Source organism: Canis lupus, chromosome 17 (genome assembly GCF_003254725.2).
Source record: "Canis lupus dingo isolate Sandy chromosome 17, ASM325472v2, whole genome shotgun sequence".
Lineage (NCBI taxonomy): Eukaryota > Metazoa > Chordata > Mammalia > Carnivora > Canidae > Canis > Canis lupus.
Window position 1 is genome coordinate 44,132,877 of NC_064259.1, and position 25,679 is coordinate 44,158,555.

General features: G+C 38.6%; 2 protein-coding genes across 8 annotated transcripts in view; both read right to left on the bottom strand.

The window, feature by feature from the left end:
* The window catches only part of CTNNA2 (catenin alpha 2), a 1,086,013-nt gene that overhangs the window by 568,966 nt on the left and 491,368 nt on the right, over nucleotides 1-25,679 (bottom strand). The window lies entirely within an intron of this gene.
* LOC118351175 (40S ribosomal protein S6-like) lies at nucleotides 7,226-9,846 on the bottom strand. Its single transcript, XM_035700685.2, has one exon. It carries the CDS (start codon nucleotides 9,776-9,778, stop codon nucleotides 9,029-9,031), a length of 750 nt encoding a protein of 249 aa, XP_035556578.1. The 5' UTR covers nucleotides 9,779-9,846; the 3' UTR covers nucleotides 7,226-9,028.

Genomic DNA, 25,679 nt, shown 5'->3' on the forward strand with positions numbered 1-25,679 from the left:
CCTAATTCCCTTACAAAGCAGCTGGATGGTCATTAGCATGTAGTTAAAAGGTAAGTTCACTTCAATGCTTGGAAGTAACACATCCTGCTGAATAGGCAGTCATACGGACTCTTTTGAAACAAAAATAATTTTTAATGTTTCTCTTTTCCACTTCACTTTTTGTAGCTGACTCCCAGAGAATAACTAGAAATACCAAAACATTATAGTAGCATTGTCCACTGGGACAGCACAAAGCTCTGAATCAGAAATGAGGAGTCTTCCCCTGTCATCACCTGCAACACAACCTTCAGCCAGCTATCAGAACTTGCTAGCTCTGTTTTTCTTTTCTGCAAATTGGGAATAATGAATACGGTCTAGGACTTTAAAGCTCTGAAAATAAAAAGTATTCTGATATTACATGTATTTTATATGGAGGCCCCTTAATCTTCTTCCTTCAAAATAACTTGTTTTACAGAATGACAAGGAAACCCAGCATTCTATTACAGCTCTCAGGAGAATCCACAGAGCAGATGTTAAATACGACAAGATTACTCTTGCAGATGCTCGGAAACAAAAAGGAAACCAGACCATTACTTCTAGAGACCACTGACTATACGTACTCCATAATTTTTCTTTTTTATAAATGGATGAATAAATGGGAACGACTATGGATTGTTATTTTCCCCCAGCTAGTCTTTTTTCTTCTTCCACTTTTAGTATGAAAGGTAGTGGTGGTGTTTTATTTCCTTATAATCAGGAATGGTATCAGCTCTTATAGCAAGGTAATTCTCAGATCTCTCTTTTTTTTTTTTTTTTTTTTTTCTGATTTGGGGACTTGAAGCATAAAAGCACCTCAGCCTCTCCAAAACACACAAAACAAATCCATTTGTTGAAATGTAATTTTCTTGAGAGTTGATGTCTAGTTCCTAGTGCTGGCCCTTTCCTCTGTCTGCTCATGGGGAAATGCTGATGAACACTGAAATCAAAAAGAGACAAAGGAAGGACAGGTCCCCAGCACATAGGTTACATCACTTGCCCCTTCAATATAGTGTCCCCTAATCCAGATATTAGCAGGTAACCTGTGAATGTGTGCTCAAACTTAAAAGGAGGGATGGACTCACAGCACACAGAGGCCAAGTAAGAGTATTCTATATCATCATCAAAGCCTGGACCACCTGCAGATCCAAGGCCACCCTCAGGGATCTGCTCCCCAAAAGGTGAAAGACCTTCTCCCTTAATGAACATTTAGGCCCTAAATATGTGTTTTTTTCACTTAAAGGACCAAAAATATACACATTACATCTTAATAGTATATTTGAGAAAGTTAATTCAGGGCAAATTACATGACACTTTCATTCAAGAATGAGATGATATTTGTATCCTCTGCCCCCAGTTGGCAAAGAACCAATCGGGGCATCTTCAACTGTGAGAGTAGTGTAACTATTCACTTTTCCTTAACAGAAACTATTAACAAGCTTCTTTTTAACTTATAGATTTACTTTGTAAAATAAAAGTTTTAAAAAGTTTTAAGTGCAAAAAGCTTTTTGTAAATCCAACTTCTATAAACTAATTCAAACAGAATGGGACCTTACATTTATTCTTCTGCGAGAAATGAGAACTTTTGTTCTAAAATGAGTAAGCTCCACATCTTCTTGGAGTGGGGTTTTTTGAATTCATATTTTGTTGCAAGAATTCACTGCAGGGAATTGTTTCTGTTCTCACTGTTTGGAAGGACACCACATGTGGTGGTGGAAGGATACCCTGGAAAGGGTTATGCTGACAGCACTCTGATCCCTCCAAAAGTGCCAAGAGTGAGTTTGCTCCTTAAGCTAATACAGATACTGTAAGGAATGGTGAAACTTTAGCATCAATCTCGCTGGGAAATTGCACTTCATGTGTGGTAAAGAACCGTAGTAAAACATTTGCCTATTTATATGGGAAAGGGGCATACTATCTCTTGATCCTCCAATAGTACCTTGCATAGGATTTAAACACTTGGTTGATTTACTAGTGGTGGTAAAGCAAAGCAAAGCCATAGGAATAAGGCATGAGGGAAATATATAAAGGAAAAAGAGAAGCATATATAGTTCACAGCAATTTCATCAGTGTATGGATGACCAATAGTTGAATATAAAATAGAGGTTGTTGAAGCTCCATTATTTTTTTTCCCATTTCCTTATGATATTTACGTAATGTCTACTATGTGCAATTCTCTGGGGAATTTTCAAACCATGTAGCCCCTGCAGAGATTGCCAGGGGCAATACCTAATACCTGATCTCTCCTTGCTATTCTTTGCTGGGAACAAGGTTACCCAGAGTAAAAATTATTCTCCAACCTTCCTTATAACTAGAAAACCTATGCACTCAGAAGGCACCAATTTGGGGTACCTTCTGCTTCTCTGAAAGTCATCAGCTATGTTGGACTACATATGGGAACACTCATATGGTCTCAAACCTCTATAGAGGCTGTTCTGTTTCAAAGTCCCAAACACAAAAAAAAAAAAAAAAAAAAAAAAAAAAAAAAAAAAAACCAAAGTCCCAAACACAATGCTGATGCCAGGCAAGAAATGCTGGGAAGACCAGAGGATTGGCCTTATACATGGCCGGGTCTATAGCAAACTGGAGAGTACATCCCCAACCTAAAGCTGCTCTTCGGCCTCTGTTACTGCAACTGCAACTCAGATCCTATGATGACAAGCCTTCCAGTTTACAGTCACCAGAAATCTGGATTTTCATGTGAAATTGCTCAAATCTTAAGTTTTAGCAACTTTACAAGTTCAAAAATAGTTTTAAAGTGTTGTGGGCCCAATAAAACATAATTGCAGTTAAGATTTGGCCCACTAGCCAGAAGTTCATAACTAGTCATAAGCATGAGAGAGAAGTCGAGGCTGTTGGTTGAAAGTCTAGAATGCATGTGCACCAGTTAAGTAAAAGGCTCCTTAAAAGTTTAGAGCTTAAGACCCAATCACTTAGGGGAAAGTCTGGGAGGTTGAGCCCTCAGAACAAACCAAGCCTCAATTTGGTTGCATCAACTGAGCAAAATCACACGATGTAACAGTGAATGGGCATTTTTAATTTTCTTTATATCTATGGTTTTCAGTCACATGGGATGCAAAAACACCATTTGTCAGTGTATGGTCCACTTAATTAAATAGATCTCTACAGAGCTACTTTCTATTTTTATTTTTTAATTAAAAAAAAAACTTTTTTAAAGATTTTATTTATTTATTCATGAGAGACACAGAGAGAGAGAGAGGCAGAGACATAGGCAGAGAGAGAAGCAGGCTCCATGCAGAGAGCTGGATGCAGGACTCGATCCTGGGACTCCAGGATTACGCCCTGGGCCAAAGGCAGACACTCAACTGCTGAGCAGCCCAGGCATCCCTAAAAATATTTTATTTATTTATTTGAGGGAAAGAGAGCATGAGGGGAGGGGCAAAGGGAGAGGAAGAAGCAAGTTCCCCACTGAGCATGGAGCCTGATGTGGGGCTCAATCCCAGGGCCCTGGGATTATGACCTGAGCTAAAGGCAGATGCTTAACTGACTAATCCACCCAAGTGCTCCTCTGCAGTGCTACTTTTCACAATGAATATTTGTAAACAACAATTTATGTCCATTAATATTCATAATAATTTAAGATATATTTCTTAAGATTTAGGATGTGTATATAAAGATATATGCATTCATACCTACATACATATTGTCTGAGGAGAGGCAGTTAATTTTGTTGAAGAAATGAATGTAGGAAAACATACTGAGGTTGGGGTAAATGTGCCATGCCAACACCACTGTGCCAACAGAAGACTGCTTAGGACTAGTCAATATGTGCCAGTGGCCCAGGAATCGGGAAGCTGCTAAGTCGTGTGGAACTGTAGGCAGCAAAAAATGAGTTTGTTACAGAGAATCCTAGACCTGCTTCAGAATCAGAATTGCATTTTAACAAGATGGATAGGTGATTCCTTTGCACTGACTACAATTCAGAGAATTGCATTACAAAGAAAGCCATGGGTAGTGCTGGGAGACCCACAACCCGAGTCCTAGAGTGCACTCAATTTGGAGGAAGAACAACTGACCTTGAGTCCTATTTCTATCAACTAAGAGAATTTCTTGACTTCTCAGTTTTCTTCATCTATAAAGTGGGAGTAACAACGTGTCTCACAGGATGCAGATTTTTTTCAAAAGACTTCATTTATTTATTCATGAGAGACACAGAGAGAAAGAGGGCAGAGACACAGGCAGAGGGAGAAGCAGGCTCAATGCAGGAGTCCTACGTGGGACTTGATCCTGGGTCTCGATCTCTGAGCCAATGGCGGCGCTAAACCACTGAGCCACCTGGGCTGCCCCAGTATGCAGATATTTACTCAGTAAAGTTTAAAGGACTGTTGAACTGTAAGTTGTCTTAGTATCACCCATCTGCATTTTCATTTTGCATGTATACACATCTTGGGGTCACTTTTTATATATATTACTTTTGGAGGAAATCACCTTGAAAATGCCTAAGTGTTCGTGAGAACTAAGAGCAGAATACCACTAGTCTAAATCTGAAAAGCCAGAATAAGTGTGGGTAAGTGATAAATAATCTGCTTTGGAGGATAAAAATAGGCTATAAAGAAAAGTTCTAACTTCAGCCAAGTTCACGGTAATGACCTGAATGAGGTACACGGGAATGCAAACAGTAATTTTTTTTTTAAAAAACCATCTTAGAAAAGCATAATCCTAAAATATTAATTCCTCACCCTACACTAAAGACACAGGGAACAAATGAAGCAGAAAAAAAAAACAAAAAAAAACAGAAACAATGATAAAAAGAGAAAAATAGATGGAAGCCAATTTCAACCCACTGTTATTTAGTTCAATTTGAGTGCACATGCTCAGAAATAACAGAGGGCCTCTGTCCCATCTGGAACTTCTGGACACACTCACACTGTCTCTTTGAGTACAGATTATAAGAAAGGAGGCCTCTCTATTTTATGCAAACTGTTTCTACCCATTTCAAATCCTCTCCACCTGAAGATGCAGGTCAACAAAGAGTTGTTATGATCATTCACAGTTATACTGCTTAAATTATTAAATGTGGCTGGATTTAAGAAAATTAAAGAAATACCTATATCTATACAGATATACATTATATGTATTATATATTATATATTATCTCTATATTATTATATATTATAATATAATATTTATTATATATTAATATATGTTATCTCTGTATATAATATATATTAATATTATATATTATCTCTATATATAGAGAGAGACTTACATATATATAAGACATATATATATATATATATATATATATATACACACACACACTTAAGTTTTACTGTATTTGAAGTAGGGATAGCCTCACTGACACATCCTTTATAATAAATTAATTTTATAGAAGTTTTTCAAATGCATGTATTGCAATCTGCAGCTTCAATTGGCAAGTGATCTCAAGTCTTCTACCAAACAGATGTATCTACTGCAGGGAGGTCATATTGTACATGGTAGGGTGTTCTGTTTCATACAGGAATTCAATATGGCTTGAATTAATACCTATATGGCACCAAAGATGTATCATACCTATATGAGACACACATCTGTGTGTGGACTGGAGGACACATGGGCAAATATACATGGTGGTTTTTATTACCTGGTCTATTTACTCTTGTTTCATGACAAGTTTTGGACAAATTGTCTCATTTATCTCAATCTTAGTTTCTTCATCTGAAATGTTAGTATTTGAGATGATATTTAAAGTCCTGAAGAAGTCAAACATTAATGATCCTATGCAATTAAAGGTCACACGCACATTTGATGTATCTTTATTCCTCTCAAAATCAATGAGATATGTAAACTACTTAAAATACCTACTTCTCAGGGTGCCTGGGTGGCTCCAGTTGGCTAAGTGTCTGCCTTTGCCCATGTCCTGGGATAGAGCCCCACATCAGGCTCCCTACTCAGTGGGGAGTCTGCTTCCCAAACCATTGGTACACTTTCATAAACACTTTCTCTCAGATAAATAAAATATTTTTTAAAAAACCTACTTATCTTAGAATTAATTGAACACAGGTCTGTTGAGGGAAAAAATGCACTACAACAAATGAAATTTTCAATAGACAAAAAAATGCTGAGAATATTTTTCTATCTCTTGGTTAGGGAAAATTGGAGACACTGAGATGCTTCTGTGGAACCTGTTTTTCTGCACATTACTCTTCCAGAGGAGCCAGAACTCCACTGGAAACCCAGTCATTCTTCAGTTTCTTCAGATTCTTCAGGAGATCTTCAGAAAGAGACACTGGCATGGACTGAGTGGCAGCCTCTCAGTTCCCTGGCTTCCTTTCTACTTACTCCTCTGCTCTATTAAGCTAGCCCTCAGATTTTGTTGTTGCTCAAATTGATTTTTGGATCTATTTTGTTATGCCCTGCAATTTTGCTAATATCCAAAAATGTAAATTTATAGACAAATGTGCAGGTGTAGTGTTTGCAGTGAAAGTTAATTGCTTGCTTTTCTAGAGGATAAACAGCAAGCTTTCACATTTAAAATATGAATGATCTACTGAACAGAATAGGATTTACCTAAATCCCTGTTGCCATGATTTGCTCGAATCTATGTGTGTTTACAAACCATAGAAAACATGTCCCAACCACCCCCCGCCCCACTCAAGATTACATAATACAACAGAATTCAGAAAACAGAAGTGGATTCAACATTATACTGAGAAAATAATATATACTGAGAAAATAATTACTAATGAGCCAGATTTTCCATAAGGAGTTTTTATCAGGTTTTCTACTCAATAGGGGTTTGGGTCCACAGCCTATACTCAGAGCTGCTGTGATCTGTGAACCTGTCCAGCGTCCCCCTCCAGGGGACTCTGTTTATCCTTGTCCAGGTTGTAGGCTTCTCTATACTAATTTCTCACATACCCACAACTATAAAACTAGTGCCTAAGAGCTCAGCAGATGGCATATCTGGGCATGGCAGCAAGGAACACAATGCAAAGGACATGTGGTGGGCTGACTTTGTAAACATGCTGCAAGAGAAAAATGATTAGCCACATATGTCTCTGATTTACTGGTCAGCGGGACAGGAGGCACACCGAGTCTGTTGGCTCTCTAAGGCAAAGAGAGCCATCCCTGCCTAGATGAGGGAAGGGAACACAGGGCAATCCTGTTCATACTCTGACTTAATGTAACTTCACCTGTCATGAATATTTTATGACTTGAGGATTTAGGAATGCAGCATAGAGACTGATCAGCAGATTGTAAAAACTTTATTCAGGCTCCCTCCATCCCCACCTGCCCCTTTGTGGTGATACTCAGCTCACCACTATAGTAACTCAAATGGGCAGCATCGACTTATAAAGAAAAAATATTATTTTACTTATAATCCCTACTTTATTTTGTTGTTTGCACAGGACAGCAAGGAGAGCACAACAGGGGAAGAATCTCTCCTTATAACAGGCGACCGAGGAGCCTCGTGGAACATGTCAGGTTGAGGCATCAGGCTAAAACCCAGGCAAGTGAAACCCAGGCAAGTTGTGGTCTTTGGTGGAAAGGGGTGATTTATGAAGACAGCATGTTTTTTTCTGCCAAAATCCCTAATGGACACATAGCAGGCTTGTATAGAGAACAGAAAAGGGGAAAAAATTCAAAAAGAGCAACTTCATTAAACTCTGGAACACCCTAAGGACAGGACCATTACACAGACAATGGTACAGCCCTTATGGAGCTAAGACTACAACAGTGGGAGCCAGAAAGCCTCCCATGATGTTAAAGAAAAGACACTCCAGAACCTGCTGCCTGGGAAACAGCACGGTCTGGTACAAGGGGTCCAGATGTGAACATGTGTGCCTGGGGCCCCCGACTTTTAGAAACAGCTGTGAGTTTGGAATGTCCAACGGGACGAGAGGTCTAAATTTGTGAGTTAGGAACAAACTCTATAGGTAAAAATTGTTTAAAAAGTTACATTGATTCTATCAAAATTTGTGACAATTTGTTATCGTTTGAGCACTGTCAGGAATTTTATGCTAAGCATTTTATATGCAAAGCACTTTCTTTAAAACTCATAAATCCCCGTGAAGTGTGCCCTTTTGCCCTCATCTTTCAGATGCAGACTGATGTTAAGTGACTTTGTCAGGGCAGAAGAGCCGGGGTTCATCCCGGCACCATCTGACCTCAAGTCCAAACTCTTTGCTATTCTTGATTGCTCCCCTTATGAATGAACCATAAACTGGCCCAAAATGATATCATTTAAAAGAAAAACCACAAAATTATTTACCAACTTTAGTCCTATGTTTTCCATTCTTTTTAAAATTTTCAATTATATTGCCATTTAAATTTCTATTATCATTTCCTAAATTACAGATTAGATCTTGCTTCTCCCTGTTGGAATGTCTCCCCATAACCTTTAGATGATAGCCCTAATGGCATGATTCTAGATCATCTTTTAACTTGATCTCAAGCTACCTTCCCATCTATAGGTGTCCCTGATTCCTACCACAGCTGACAGCTTGCCAACCTTGCAATCACACCTGCCCTTTCATAAACTGCTCTGTGCTTTCTTGTTTTCATTCCTTAGACTCCAATTTAGGCATCACTTCCCCTACAAGAGTTCTCTCTGAACTCACAGGCAGAACTAATGACTCCTTCCTCCCTATCAGTACTGCAACATTACTTTAGATTTTGTTTCTAACATTTTCTTTCTACTATCAATTTGCATATTTGTTTCTTCCACAAGAGAGCAAGTTACTCTGGGTCAGTGACTCTGTCTTCTTAATCCCAATTTCTCAGCATATGGTATCATATACTTGGTGCACAAGAGGCACTCAATCAATTGGTTGAACTGAGTTTTCTAGCTTTGGTTGTAACCGAGTCTGCCCCAGAATTATGTTAGCCTAATTCATTTATATCAATTAAGTTAATGTATCTTCTTTTCCATCGTCATTGCCCCTTCCTTCCCACTGTCCCAAGATGTACTTTCCCTCACCAGCAAACCTTCCACTTGCTTTTTTTTGTGTGTGTGTGTCTGATCTTATTTAGTCACTCTTAGAAAATCTCATTTTTGACTGGACTCAGACTTAGAGGTAGAAGCTCTCAGGGAAGACAGCCTCCATCTCTTGGCAATCTGTTCCTGGCGTTTTTCTTTGGCCTCCTTCATTCTCTTGGCCAAAAGTTTAGCAAAATCTGCAGCCTCTTCCTTATTTTCCTTAGTACGCTGTTTCCTCAAAGCAATACGCCGACGTTTGTGTTGGAGGACACGTGGAGTAACAAGACGCTGAATCTTGGGTGCTTTGGTTCTAGGTTTCTTACCTTCTTTGTTTAGGGGCTTTCTAACAACATACTGGCAGACATTGTCTTCTTTTGACAGATTAAAAAGCTTTCGGATTCTGCTGGCTCTTTTGGGCCCCGGGCGACGAGGCACAGTAGTAACAATGAGTCCAGGAATATGCTTCTCCCCTTTTTTCACAATAACCAAATGGAGAACACTGAGATTGGCATCCACAATGCAACCCCGAACAGATTTGCACTTCCTCTCTCCAGTCCTCCTGGGTCGGTAGCAGGAATGCCCCTTACTCAGCAGCAGGCGGACGTGGACATGGGTCAAGACACCCTGCTTCATGGGGAAGCCTTGTTTGTCATTGCCACCACTGATTCGCACCACGTAACCCTTCCATTCCTCGCCCAGAGCATCGGCAGCAACTTCTGTGGCCATATGTTTCTCATAAAACGTATGCAGTTTGTGCTCATCACCCACTTCGATGAGTTTCTGGCAGCCAGTAGCTGGGAAAGAGATGTTCAGCTTCATCCTGAAGCGGCCTACCACCTCGGAGGTGCCACGAAAAAGAGCCTTCCACTTGCTTTTAAGGTCACCACATAAAATACAGGTCTCCCAGTTAAATCTGAGATTCAGATAAAAAGCAAATATTTTAGCATTTATCAAATACTGCATGGTGCCTAATTATACTGAGAATTATAGTTTATATGAAATTCAAAACTTAATGGAGTACATGTTTTTTCTAAATCTGACCTCCCTATTTTCTTTACAAACCTCCTTAAACCATCTTTTGCCATAAGTGGCTCATGGTAGGCCTTCTTCAGTCATAAAATAGAGACTTGTTCACAATGGAATATATTTGCTTCACAGGGGTGGTATAAAATACAACCATGAAGGCCCTCCAAATGCTCAGTGGCTCACTTAAATTGGCAGCATAAGATGAATTAAGGAAAATGTCTCTGAAACAAACTGATAGGATTGCATGACTGCTCATGCTCTCACTTAAGGCTGTCCCTTACCCTTCGGATTTGACCTTGAGTATGATCTTCTAGTTGTGCTCATGTATCCTTTCAACCATCTTTCAGGCTCTCACTATTGATAAAATTGCCAGGTTCTGGAAGGGTCCAGAATTCCTCTACCTGAATGTTTCCTCTGTGGGTGGCAAATCTGCTTAACATGAACTTCTCAGGATAAATGGATAGGTCTGTGGTTTTCTTTCAAGAAGTCTCATCTGCATTTTTCTTTCATTCAGGAAGGCCATGGGGCAGACACTGAGCCAGTGGCTGCTCCCAATCTGCACATGCCAAGGAACACTCAGTGAAGGAAGGCTTGCTGATTGCCAAGAGTCAGCAAACTGAGTGTTTCAGGGACTGCTTTCTCTCTTAATACCTAAAGAGTCACACGTGATGAATTTCTCATTCCCAAAGACTATAAATTCAGTTGTCAGAAAGGTTTTGTCTATAGCAGTGATCTCCTACATAAATTTCTGCAATAATGGAAATGTTCTATTTCATGCTGTCCAATATAGTAACCACTAGACACACATGGCTATGGAATACATGTTGATATGTAGCTAGTGTGACTGCAGAACAAAATTTTTTTTTTATTTAAACATTTTTATTTATTTATGACAGTCACAGAGAGAGAGAGAGGCAGGGACATAGGCAGAGGGAGAAGCAGGCTCCATGCACCGAGAGCCCGACGTGGGATTCGATCCCGGGTCTCCAGGATCGTGCCCTGGGCCAAAGACAGGCGCCAAACCGCTGCGCCACCCAGGGATCCCTACAAAATTTTTTTTTAAGATTTTATTTATTTATTCATTAGAGACAGAGAGAGAGAGAGAGAGAGAGAGGCAGAAGGACAAGCAGGCTGGACGTGGGACTCGATCCCGGGTCTCCAGAATCAAGCCCTGGGCTAAGGCGGCGCTAAAACGCTGAGCCACCGGGGCTACCCTGCAGAACAAATTTTTTAATTTGATTTAATTTTAAATTTATTTTTTAAAGATTTTATTTATGTATTTATTTGAGAGAGAGAGAGTGAGAGAGAGTATATGCACACACACGTGAGTGGGGAGAGGAGCAGAGGGAGAGTGACAAGAGATCATGACCTGAGCTAAAATCAAGAGTCAGCTGCTCAACCAAGTGAGCCACACAGGTGCTTCTGGTTTAATTTTAAATTTTAAATGTAGCCTTAATTAATTTAAGGCTACTGTGTTGGGTAGTGTAGGCTTACAGCACCTCTCCCCAGGGCCTCCATTCCCTTTAAAATCTGGACCCCGTGGTTTGCCTTTCTCATAACCTTATTTTTATTAAGGTTGACTATTATTATTATTATTGATTATTATTATTGTCCTGACTAATGAGCTATCATTTCCTGATTATAATTTTTTTGTGTAAATGATCTTTACAATAATCTTTCAAGGTAGTTGTCTTTATCCCCATTTTATAGATGGGAAATAGAGATAAAGAAGTACATTATGCTAAGTGAAAGCAGCTAAACACAAAAGGCCACATAGCAAATGATTCCATATATATGATAGGTCCAGAAAAGGCAAAGGCATAGAGACTAATCTACAGAAAGTAGATTTCTGTAGATTAGTGATTATCAGAGGTTGAGGGAAGGGAAGGGAAAAAGAGTGACTATGAGTAGTTATCGAGCTCCTTTTAGGGGATGAAATGTTATAAAATTAGACAGTGGTTATGGCTGCACAACTCTGAATACACTAAAAAACACTGATCTGTACGCTTTCGAAAGGTGAATTTTATAGTATGTGACTTCTATCTCAAAAATATTAAAAATGTAGTCATATTTAAAATACACAACATTAAAGGGCACCTGAGTGGCTCAGTTGATTGAGTAGCTGCCTCTTGATTTCAGCTCAGGTCATGTTCTCAGGGTCATGAGATTGAGCCCAGTATAGGGCTCTATGCTCAGTGCAGAGGTGGCTTGAGATTCTTTCTCCCTCTGCCTCTACCCTAACCCCCCACCTCTCTCTCTCTCTCTCTTTCACTCTCTCTCTCTCTCTCTCGCAACTAAAAAAATCTTTAAAAAATACACACAACATTAAAATATGGCTTCATTAAGTATATAAATTGACTTAAATATAAAAGATTAAAAATTGAAACAAAACCAGAGGTGAAGTGGCTTGTATGCATCACATAGCTGGGAGTGACATGAGGTCTATAATCTTAGTAAATGTTTAAGCATACAATATATAGGTACAATGTATTACAACAGATCTCTAGAACTTACCTTACTTAACTGAAACCTTATGCCCATTGATAAATGACTGCCCATTTCCTGTTGCCTACCAGCCCCTGAAAAACCACCATTCCACTCTGTAAATCAATGAATCCGACTATTTTGGATTCTTCATATAAAGGAAATCATGTAGTATTTCTCTTTCTGTGACTGGCTTATTTCACTTAGTATAATGTCCTCAAGGTTCATCCATATTGTCATGATATTGCAAAATATCCTTTTTAAAGGCTGAATAGTACTCCACTGTTTGGAATATATATTACATATATTAATAAAATGGTATTCATAACAGTAACACCATTGGTCAAAAGACTGGAAATTACACAAAGTCTCTGACAGAAAAATGTTCATTTTGTAAAAAGTGCAGCTGCTATGGAACTGCTTCACTAATAAAACTATGAGAGCATCTTCTTTGGGGCTTTTGGAAGAAAGATTCTAGATCTTAGTTTCTGAGGTGTGGATGCCTGGGGCATGGATGGGTCTGAACAGTCTCTTGTCCTCTGTTAGAGTAATTCTTATAACATTGTAGCAGTTCTTGTATTCTTGCTTTGTAGGATTTTTTCTCAACACAGGGCAAAAAGCACTAAGCTTCTAATGTGGAGAACTGGACATAGGCAGGAAGAGCGAGCTCTTCAGGGGGGTACTTATCCTTGATCTTCTCTCCAGTAGTACTATGTAGTAGGTTTCATCTTGTTAAGAACCTAGAGTGTCCTTGTGATTTCTTTTTCCTGTGGGTGAAGACATAGATATCTTGAGAGTCTGAGTGACTTGATTAAGACGTTTTGGGACATTTAACTCTTTCTTAGCAAGGGACCAGAAAATTTTCGAGAAACAAGCGATAGAGTCAAGGCCAACCCAAACATCAGAAAGGAGGCAGGGGAGGCATGGCACAGTTTCTCAGCAACTTTCCCAGTTGCTCCCAAATGTTCCATTTGTTATCACTGTCATTATACCTGTGGATGAGGGAAGGCCTTCTTTGGAAACCACCCTCCTCTGTAAAACTCTTCTGCAAACAAGAAAGGAGAGGAAGGGACAGATTCAATCTGCTGCCTGGGGAAGCAGCAGAACACCGGTCTTTGTGCAACTGTCCTTAATGATATTTGCAATGGTTTAATCTCTCTCTTTAAAGCAAACATCATCTGTCTGCTGCTCTGAGTGATCTACTCCCACTTTTCGAGATGCAGGCTCATTTAACAACTGGCAATCAAACGCGCTCCGGCAGCCACAATGGAAACTGTCGAGGTTCATTACACTGAAAAAATATGCCATCTTTATTTCCATTCTATTGTTTCCTCAAAGATTAACAATACACATTTTTTTTTTCCAATGGCCCATTTTCATGAAATTTCACTAGGATATATTTCTAAGCCCCTGATCCAGATGGTGCAACTCAGAGTGAAATCTGTAGTGTGCCTCTTTGTCGCTATTCTAGAGCATGGCAGTACTATTCTGGACAAATTTTAAAAAAAAATGATATCACAGATTCAGAGGATGAAAACAATTTGAGATTAAAGAGTTTATGATGTGAGAATCAGGAAAAGTGCTCTTGATTGAGACAATGATTACTGATGAACTGACAGTAACTTGCAGGTTTGCTCAATTGTTTAATTGGGTGTGGTGGGTTTCTTGCAAAATCCTGATGGGCACTTAATTTACATTTGTAAAAGAAAGCATAAATAGAGTTACCCTTTTAGGTATTTGGAGGAAGTTTAAGAAGAATAGGAGAAAACAATAAAACAGTCAAATGCTATTGCAACTAAAACAATAGTTGAAATAAGAGATTAAAGGATTGTGATAGTTTTAAAACGTGGCTTTTTTCCTAAAGGAAAATAAAATTTTTTTCCCATTGATGGGGTCCCCTTGGGTACTCTTATAACAGCTCTGACCGATTGATACAGCAGAAAGGACTCTGCTCGATGTGGAAGGCTAAGTCATAAAAGGCCAAGCAGCTTCTGCCTAGTTCCCTTGGAGGGCCTGCTCCAGTGGAAGCCACCACATATTACCAAGTCTGAGTACCCTAACACCTGTAGGTACCCTGGATACACCATGTAGGTGCTCTGGGGGACAGTCTGGCTGAACTCTCAGCTGACAGATGGATAAACTACCAACCATAGGCAAGAGTCATCTTGAGTTTCAAGCCTTCAATGGCAATAGTATCAGGTGGCATCTGCCTGCAACCTCAGGAGAAATCCCAAAATGAGAAATGCCCAGTTGAGCCCTTTCCAAACCCTTTACCTTCAGAACTGTGAGTCAAATAAAATGTCTGTAGTTCTAGACCACTGGTTTTGAGGGTAATTCATTAAGCAGAAATAGAAACCAGAATAAGTATTAAATCTGTCCAGAACCAGGACGAGTTTTCTTCTAAATGTTTGTACAATGAGTTCCCTTAGGAAGCTTAGGAAAAAAAATATATATATTTACAAGTGTAAAAGAACTCAAAGGATGCGTAGTAGAATGCTCAAGCCAGCACCAGGAGCTTACCAACCATTGTCTGTAACTGGCATAAAATCCAAATGTACTACAGGTTCAAAGTTAGCCAAGATGCAGCGGTCAGCCAAAACTTCCAAAAGTCTAGATTAAATGATAACTACAACTGAGTGACGGAGATACACAATTTGTTTCACTACACTTTAGCTGTCTTCCTTCTGACTGCTGATTCAGTCTGAGAAGGATGTACCCCTCCCACCGCAGCCCTACCACAAGGTGCGTTTCCAATAGATTGTGGTGTAATTAGCATCTACACCCCCTCCCCTAATACCAGAGATCCTCCATTAGATGCTAGATCAAGCTATGGGCATAGCCTTCTGGGACTGTGATATAGAACAAAGATGCTTGATTTCTTTTACACAAGTGACAGAACTGATTATCTATCTGGAATGTTCATAGAGAGGTATTTATTATTTTACGCACACACAAAAACACCTGCACACACTTTCCTCTTTTTCTGATGCTGAAGAAAAAAAGATGAGCAAGAAATAATGCCTGTCTTCAAAGAGTTCATAGTCTTGTAGGGTAGATATTCAGGAAAGGTGCTGAAAGGTGCCCAGTGCTGGAAGCTCCATAACAGAAGGTCTGGGAATCCCAGAATGGGAGGCACTTCAGTCTGCAGGGTAACTGGGGACAGCCCCACAAAACGGAGAGGAAGACCTAGGGTTTTGCCCTTTCTATGTCTTAAAACCAAACTGGCTGACTTTTGTAATCAGTAGAAAATAAAATGATTTTAACATCTGTATTTTATTTTTTTAGAATGAGATGTATTTTAGATAGTTATTTCCTTCATAAAATCATGTGAATATCTTTACTAATTAGCATTCAGCATGCATTTAGCATTTGATTTTCTTTGCAAAAGACCATTTGCATACCCATAAATGCAAATATTTTGCAAAGTGATGCCCTTTGCATTACACAGCAAAGCATGCAGTTCAAAAAACAAAAATAAAACAATTTGGGGCATCTAATGTGTAAAAAGTATGTGATTATCTGCTTTTCCTACCTTATTAGAAAACACCAGAGTTTTTTTTTTTCCAAAAATGGTTTAAATCATCTACTAACATACCAGTCTTTGCTACCTATTTTTTAAATGATCAATAATAAATGTCCTCTTCACAGGTTTTATTTTTTTTTATTTATTTTTTTCTTCACAGGTTTTAAATGGAGCAATTCCTTTCAAACAAGCCTATGGGGTTATGACAAAGTATGCTTATTTATTTTTTTATGGCTGAGGCAGTAGCTTTTCTTATTTGATATCTTCATACCTCCCACTCACCTCCGTTCAAATATGGGAGTGCTTATGTGCTTGCTTGTGTGCACTCTGGTGTGTGCGCGCTCTCTCTCTCTCTCTCTCTCTCTCTCACACATACACACACACATGGTAGTTGGTAGCATAAGTAGATTTCCTTTGTCAGTAAGGTAACTGTCAATGAGATAAATATTGATAGGGGAACAGAGGACTAGCTGAGGACAAAGCACAAGCCCCAGGCAGCACATTGACTGAGTCCTTGAAACAAGCAAAGGGACTTTCCTCTACAGACTCAACTTCCTCAATGTCAATACTTTGCTAAGGTCAAAAGGCAATCTTTGCCCAATCCCCAGGATCCTGTAAGTTTACTTTAACATATAAAAATTCCTTTAGAAATTTCCTTTATCTCTACCCCGCCAAGATAGATACATGTTGGCAATCATCCCCCAAGCACATGGCCCACTGATATACATCTGAAGGGTTTCGTGACTCAGGTTTTATTAGACAGTAATAAGTAATCTTTTCCCAATAATAGCCAGCCCCCTCAAGGTCCTGGAAACCTTGCTCCCAAAATTCCTTAGAGAGTACACTATCCCCAAACCCCTCCCAACTCCCAGGTATATAATCAGCCACCCCTGACAGGCCCAGGGCAGCAGCTCTTCCTGCCCATGGGTCCCGCCCCCGTGCTTTAATAAAACCACCATTTTGCACCAAAGATGTCTCAAGAATTCTTTCTTGGTCATTGGCTCTGGACCTCACCTATAATTCCCAAACTTCATCAAATTTCGTTAGACTTGGTCCTCAGTAGATTCAGCAGACTAGTTTAGGCCTTGAGTCAATTCTCCTTTCCTATACTAGGTCATTAAGTATGACTTTTAAGAGAAAAAAAAACAAAACAAAAACAAAAAAGCACTGCTGGATTATCAAACAACTTACTGTTATCACTTCCAATCCATGAGAGAATTTGGGAATGGCTTTCTCACAGAGACCACTGTGCTGTTAATCTCTCAAGTCCACATTTCTAAGAGTAATGCCTCAGGTATAAATATTTTCCAGGGGGTTGAAACTGTCTTATTAAAGATGAAAATAGTGCTTGAAGTACAGTTTTTCATCCACTAATTTGTTTTATGTACTATTCATTCTATAAATATGCACTATTACTATGGGAACTCATCCCTCTTCAAAGACAAGAATGTACTGAAAATATTTCACAATTATTCTATCCCTCCAAACAAGTCATTTAATTAACAGCAATAACATTAGTCATGTCAGGGGAAAAGTCATTTTGAATTTTTGCTAGGTAATGTCTTTATGTACAAGCAGCACATTATCATAATGTGGCACTTATGTTGGGTGCCCCCATCCCAAGTCTCATGAATAGAATAAAGTAAATGGATCTTTGTCTACACAGGAGTCAATTAAATTGCCTTATTCTTTAACACTTTAAGAATAGCAAATATCCTTTTTTCATACCACTCCCATTAAGAGAATTGGAAATACACCATGTATTTATTCAAAGTAAAACAACAAAAAAACATCCTGCCTCATTTCTTGCCCTTCTCTATGAACACCATAGTGTTCATTGCAAATCATATTCTAAAAAATTATTTGGAAGAACATTTAAATCACTCATGATTTTTTAAGATTTATTTATTTATTCATGAGAGACACAGAAAGGCAGAGATATAAGTAGAGAGAGAAGCAGGCTCCTTGCAGGGAGCCTGATGCGGGACTTGATCCCAGATCCTGGGATCACAGCCTAAGCCAAAGGCAGATGCCCAACCGCTGAGCCACCCAGGTGTCCCAAATCACTCATGATTCTATCACTCAGATATAAGTATCATTAATACTTGCAAATTTCACATATTCTAATTATATCGTATTGTTAACGGCATTTTTTTTTTCATTTTACAAAATGTTATGGAGATCTTTCCCTATAGATAAACTAAAGTCTACAGACCATGTTAGAGAACTGTACTAATCTACACATTACATTGTGTGGATTAACCATAATTCACTTAACTAGTTTCCTGTGATGGGCCTTTAGTTAATTTCCAATTATTTATTTTATCATAAATATCCTTGTCAATGTACTTTTTTTTGGTACATATATCTTTGACTAATTATCTGTATTATTTCCTTAAGGTAAATTCCTAGAAATCAAATTGCTGTGTCAAATGGTATATACATTAAATATTAAGACCTATAATTGAATTGTGCCACACAAAACTGTTAAGATCATAAAATCCTAGCACTATATGAAAAAGCACTAAATCATTCACATAAGCTTGGGAGTGAGTCTCAACACTCCCACTGGCCAACGGGGATGCTACTGCAGGTTTTGTGTACACCCACATAGTACTACACAATCCGCTATTTTTCAAAAAGAAGGACCACCAACCTGGATCCAACAGTGTAAATAGTGGAGTTGATCTGAACAAGGGTGACGGTAGCAAGGGGGTTTACATGAGCACCTTATCAAAAAAAATTACATAAGTAGATGACCGAGCGATTAAGAAAACCAGGTGAGGAATGCCTGAGTGGCTCAGCGGTTGAGCATCTGTCTTTGGCTCAGGGCGTGATCCCAGGGTCCTGGGATTGACTCGCACATCAGGCTCCCTGCGTGGAGCCTGCTTCTCCCTCTGCCTGTGTCTCTGCCTCTCTCTCCATGTCTCTCATGAATAAATAAATAACACCTTTAAAAAAAAAAAAAAGAAAAAGAAAAAACCAGATCTGAGAGATGTCTCTGTCATAATCATGCTGTGTAGCTCTCAGTCTTTGAACCTCTCTGTGCCCCATTCATCTATCAAATATCAAGTAGATCTGCCCACAGTGTTTTCATAGTATTAAAGAGGAAAGAACAGAAAAGTTCTTCAGAAAATATGAAAAATTTTAATGATATTTAAGAGTCCAGAGAGGATGATATTTGGCATTAAGAATATTACAGTTAGTAGATAACAAAGCATAAAAAATGATGTAAGATATGATGGTTTGGAAGCAAACTGACATGCTGGGAACCTGAAACTTGCCAAAAAGATCCAATAAAATACTACCAGTTTCAAAAGTTCAGTTCCATCAATGCTTAAGCAAGTGAATGGAAAAGCTCTGACATGAAAAAACATCAATAAGCATCCCACATCTAGCTAATTTTTAAATATATTTTATTGTTCCTTTAATTGTATTGTTCATACCAAGTTTTCAACATACAACAATGATTCAGAGTTTGACATGAGGTTAAAATGAATCTCACTTTTATTATTATTATTTTTTTGATTTTTAAATTAGAGCTGGATCTGTAAAATTACTAAACAAATGAACTCTGTTTTCTTGGCCACTTCATACTAAGAAGCCTGCTAATGCCTTTATCTTAATCCAGAAGAAAAGAAGCTTCTGTCTTTCCAGTGCCTGTTTTCGAACTCCAAATATAATGCAGAGGAAAATACAACTTCCCAGAAGAGAAGTGACAGAAGTCAATGAACACAGGAATAAAAAACCAAGAGGAAGATCAAGAGAGTTTTTGGGAGACCCCATTAGAGGCCAAAGCCGGACTCTAAAAGTTTAAGGACCAACATCTTAGATTTATCCCCATTTGAGTCAGATCAAACAAAGGTGCCAGGTCAGCCCTCTCTCCCAGGTCTTCCCTTTCTTTAGATAAAGCTTTTGTCCCTGATTTGTTCAGTGGGAAAGTCAGGAGAGGGTCTGACTGGAATTCTATCTTTTTTTGTCTGAGGTCACTTGGTGAGCCACACCCTCCCACAGAACCACATGAGGAGTGTCAGATAAAAAGAATGTCTACTGGAAACTGCCTGTGGGATTCAGAACTCCCCAGCCATTTCTGTTTTAGCCAAAGTCAAGTCCTTCCTCGTCTAGACTGTTCAGCCATGTGGCTGCCTCATCTCTCACCAGGGCCTTAGGGACCCGACATGCATCCAGAACAGCAGTTGCAGGGAGGGGAGTATTCTGCTTATTTCCCCGACTGAACTTTTTTCCTCAGTGCCCATCTATGCTGGACTTCTGAGATGGTCATGAACTCTGGGGATTTTAAATATAACACGTGCCTAATCCATTTCCTAGAATCTTATTCTTCAAAAATGTTCAAGCAGACATCTTGCACTCCCTTCTTCCCACTCTCCTCCTGCATCATTCATCCTCTCTGGTCCCTCTACAGCCCTAGACACCCCCTTTTCATGCACACTATTCCTATCCCCATGCTGGCTCAGCTACCCTAGTGTCTTTCACAGCATCTTCTCCCTCCATTTCTCAGCCTTGAGCTATGTCTTCACACCACAGAAACTTTGGCTTCAACCAAATTTCACATTTTAGGCACTTTTGATTCAACCTAAAATGTCCTATCAGCTAAAGTCCTATAATTCTCCAGATTTACCAATGATACTAGAATCCTCAGCAACAGGAAACTTGGGATAAGAATGAAACAAGTCTTGTATTTGTTTTTATTTTCAAATTATAAAAAAACCCTTCCCCTCTCCCCCTTTTTATCTTCTCTATAACAAGAATACTACAATGATGGTAATGTGTTTGCTTCTAAAGGGCAGACATACTATGCTGGCCTTAGACTAGCAGGGTCTTCACCCTGGGAAGGCCACCCATAGCACGAGATAGAGTTCATCTTCCCACAGATCCAAGTTTCTCAGGGCAGGGGCTGGGAGGTGGGATCCAAGTTTTGCTGTATGAGCAGAGTTAGGAGTTAGTTTTTATTTGCATTGTTCAAGATAAACTTACATGAGTGAAGAGGAGTTAGTGTCATATACTTATTCATGCTATATGTTTATTCATGCCATCTCCAACATCATCTTTTCTTCAATCCTTTTAATAACAAATATTTAACAAAAATGCATAATTTTCTAGACACTTCTGTAAGTCATCAGAAAGGCTTATTGTATTATAATGAAAACTTTTAATTGATTCTGATTTCACTAGTATCAAGAATGAATTTGTCAAGTTCTTCCTTCATGTCTAGTGTTTCTTTCATAAGAAAAATTATTTCCTTAGTCACCAAACAGCAATATATAAAGAAGAGAGTAAGCCAATATTAAAATTAAACTTAAAAGAAAATCCTATTATCAATTCATTAATATGTGCCCAGCCTGTGTGTTTGTGTATGTGTGTGTGTGCGTGTTTGTACTTGTGTGTGTATTATCTCATTTAATCTTCATAGCAAACTCAGGGGTGAGTGTCAGGACATCCCATAAAATCATGGTGCTGGGGATCCCTGGGTGGCGCAACGGTTTGGCGCCTGCCTTTGGCCCAGGGCGCGATCCTGGAGACCCGGGATCGAATCCCACATCGGGCTCCCTGCATGGAGCCTGCTTCTCCCTCTGCCTATGTCTCTGCCTCTCTCTCTCTCTCTGTGTGACTATCATGAATAAATAAATAAAATCTTTAAAAAAAAAAAAAAATCATGGTGCTGTTGTTTCTTCCTAGCAACTGTACTTGCTTCTCCAGAAAAACCACACAGAGACTAGACATTACTCAGAGTTCTGTGTCACATTATCATCCTATTAATGTCATTAACAATTTCCTCCTCAGTAGTCAACAAAAGAAGGATTGCCTGCCTTAGACTAGTAATAAAATTACCCAAGTTATTATGATGATGCAGTAACCAAGAATAAGTTCAGAATAGGGAAGAGTTTTTGTTTATTTGTTTTTTAATTTTAGTGAATTGACACCATCACAATTAAGAGGACATGGTTACTGACATGACAAATGAACAGCTTTCTAATGAAAACATTTACCTTAATATGTTAAGAACAAGATCATGATTTCCTGTACCACTGTCTTCATACTAGATGGTTCCTCTGACAGGATTACTGTATAAGGGTCCAAAATAAAATCAAAGCTAATGTGTGACCCATATTCCCCTACCCTTTCATATTTCTAGAATAAGTACAGAATCTGAGCTAGGAGAGTTACCAAAAGAGAAACTGGTCCATCTAGCGTCTGCCTTCATATTCAAATTTTTGACTCAAGAGTAGCATACATTCCCCCTTTTTCAGTTCTATAATCATTGTGCATTTTCCACCAGTGTCTAAACAAAACTTTCCTAGGTCTCTATTACCCTTTTAACAGACTCCCCAGTTTAGGCCCTACCCTTCCCATCTTACTAACTCATTGATTTGTCACACAAAGGCCCTGAGAAAAATTTCTCTCCCCTCCTCCAAACACATTTAAACACACACACTCAAAATGGATGAATAAGTAAGCCTGCATACCATTCTCCTTTGCCCACAGTTTCTGGTATCACAGATGTCACAGTGGTGCTTATTTTCTCCTCCACCAGGATCTAACCACGAGAAGCTCCTTGCTGTCAACAATGTTGCCCTGGCTCATGTTTATCTCCTTGTGTGTTTGTACCTATGCAGCGTCCTGATCCTAGAAACATACATACATACATTCTTTCTGTCTCTCTCACCCTGTCTCTGGGTTTGCATGAATTTCCCCCAACATCCTCTCTGTATTCTCTGCCACCCCTGACATGTTCCAGGCCCCTAGTAGATTGTTGCACACGTTCTATCAAGCACTCTGCTAGGGTTGGGTGACCCAAGGGGGTGGAGGGGTCACTAGTCCCTCAGAGTCTGATTTAGACTCAAGCTTCAGAGCATGTTGATGAGACTGTCATGTGGGACAGAATCAAAAGACTTGCTGTGGCTCATGTAGATTACATCTATTGCTTTTCTCCTATCTCTGTGACCTGTCATTCTGTCATAGGAGGAAATTGAATTGGCCCACACGATTTTCTCTTTACAATACCATGCTGGTTTGTACCCAGTTCCTCAGGCTTCACTGAGAGATGGAAAATTGATTGCTAGATGCTGTGTTTTGGTGTCTTCTTAGGTACTGAAGGTGACTGATGATTTGATACAGGTAGAATTCACTTTCTCCAGTGGCTGTTTCTCTGAGAACTTGTGCAAATTAAATTTTATACAAATTGGATTTTACTTCCGTGCTGCTTTTTTTTTTTTTCTTTTTTTAAACACACTTGATTTCTGATGAAGCCTTAATGGTCTGTATCTCTTAATGTTTGAATTGTAATGTTACCCTCTTTCAATCCTCAGGCCCTTTGACCCCTTTGCTAATGAGATGTTAATATATATGTATGTTAAAAACACTGGGTGAGCTATCATAAATGAGAAATATGAGTAGGTGCTAGGCTGTCCACACCATTTCCTAAAGTTTAGAGAAGGAGAGCCCTTTCTAATATTAATAACTACTATTATATGAACATTTACTATGAATCAAATGTCTTTCTCAGGGCTTTATGCATTTTTTTTCTCATTTAATACTTCTAACACCATTTTAGGTCCTAGAAATTATTGTCATTTTTTAGATGATGCCACTGAAACCCAGACACAATATATAACTTGCCCAGATTCAAGCAGAGGTAAGTGGTAGGGACAGGATTGGAAACTTGCAAATATAAACATGGGTTATTTTCCCTTTTTTAACACAGAAGGAGACCTATTAGACACACTCTATATCTTGCATTTTCTCTGAGCAGTATATTTTGGAGATCTATACAAAACAGCTCATAGAGAGCAGCCACATTGTTTTGTGCTTGTTTTGTTGTTTTCAGTTAGATAATATTCATTTGTATAGATGACCATACCTTAACCATTCCTCTAATCATAGACATGGGGGTTTCCCCCAATCTTTGGTACTGAAAAAAAAAGAAAAAGATACCATTATAAACTTTTTCACATCATTTCACATAATGTGAAAGACAAGTTCTAAGCATGGAATTTCTCTATATTCTTGGAGTGGTATAGGCATTTGAAATTTCCTAATTGTTTGTAGTTTATTAAAAATAGATTTCCATAGAATTTATACAAATTTATGCCACTTCCAGCAAATGTCCATTTCCTCATGGTTTTACCAACAGAATGGGCAATCAAACTCTGAATTCCTGCTAATCTGATAGGTGGAAGGGGGTGGGAACAGTAGCTCAATGCAGTTTTAACTGTGGTTCCTTTGTTAACATGGGATTGAACAATTTTCATGTTTATATTTCCTTGTCAATGACTATTTATTTATACTCTTTAGCAGTTTCACTCTTAGGTCAAAGGTGTTTTCCTTTAAAATTTCCAGACCCCCTTCTTATATGTTAGCCCTTTGCCTATTATAGGAGTTAGAAATACTTCTTCCAGTTTATCATTGATCTTTGGACTCTTCCTTCCATGCAAAAGGTTTTTATTTTCATATGGTTAGATTTATATTTTTTGTTAATGACTAACGGGTTTTAAGTCATAGTTTTAAAAAAAGTTCTCTATTCCAAAGTTAGGAATTTGATCATGTTTTCTTTTAGTCCTATTTATGGTTTCATTTTTTTTTTTAATTGCAAGCTTTGATTTGTTTGCAACTTTTACTGCTGAATGGCTTGAGATATCAATCCAACTCTAATTTTATCTGTTTTAGACTACTTCCCTAGTTATTGAATGATCTCTTTTTCCTCACTAATTTGAGATGGTGCCTTTTTCATATGCTGAATTTCCAAATATATTTAGATCTATTGTCTGTAATTTCCATTCTTTTTTAGAAATCTGTTCACCTATTCACATGCCCGCAGCACACTCTTAATTCCTACACACCTTCCCTGATCTTCTTTTTTGGTGTTCATACATTTTCTAATTTGTTTATTCTTGCACATGATTTTTATATGTATTTATTTAGTGCATCAACTTTTGAATAAACACAGGTGATTCTATAAATGTGGTGATATTCTTGTTGGTATCAAGTTACATGTATAAATTGACTTTGTGACGTCTGCCATTTTTATGCTACTGCACCATCTTATTCAATCATGTGGTGTGTCCTTCCATTAGTTCCAGATATGCTGTATGCTTTTCAAGAATGGTGAGAAGTTTCTTTATAGGAGTGATAAGAAGTGTTTATTTTGGGGTATTTCAATTTTTTGTATGTGGCCATTTTATACTGAGGTTCTTCTACCTTTATGTTTTCTAACCAACTATTTTTATGGAAGGTACTGATTTTTGCATACTAATTTCATATACTGGCACTTCACTGAATTTTGTTTGTAGTAATTGTTCAGGTATTAGGTTTTGAGTCAAGACTGATATATTTAATCACATCAGAAAAGCATCCATATATTCTTAGGCTATGTTTTTTTAATCAAGAAAGATTGCAGGGCACCTGGGTGGCTCAGTTGTTGAGCATCTGTCTTTGGCTTGGGTTGTAATCCTGGGGTCCTGGGATCGGGTCCTGCATCAGACTCCTCACAGGGAGCCTGCTTCTCCCCCTGCCTATGTCTCTGCCTCTCTCTCTCTGTGTGTCTCTCATGGATAAATGGATTAAAAAAAATAAAAGAAAGATTGCTGAATTTTGACAACTTTTCATCTTAGATAACCGATATGACTTTTTTTTACCTTTATATAAGTATACTCAATATCAATACATTCT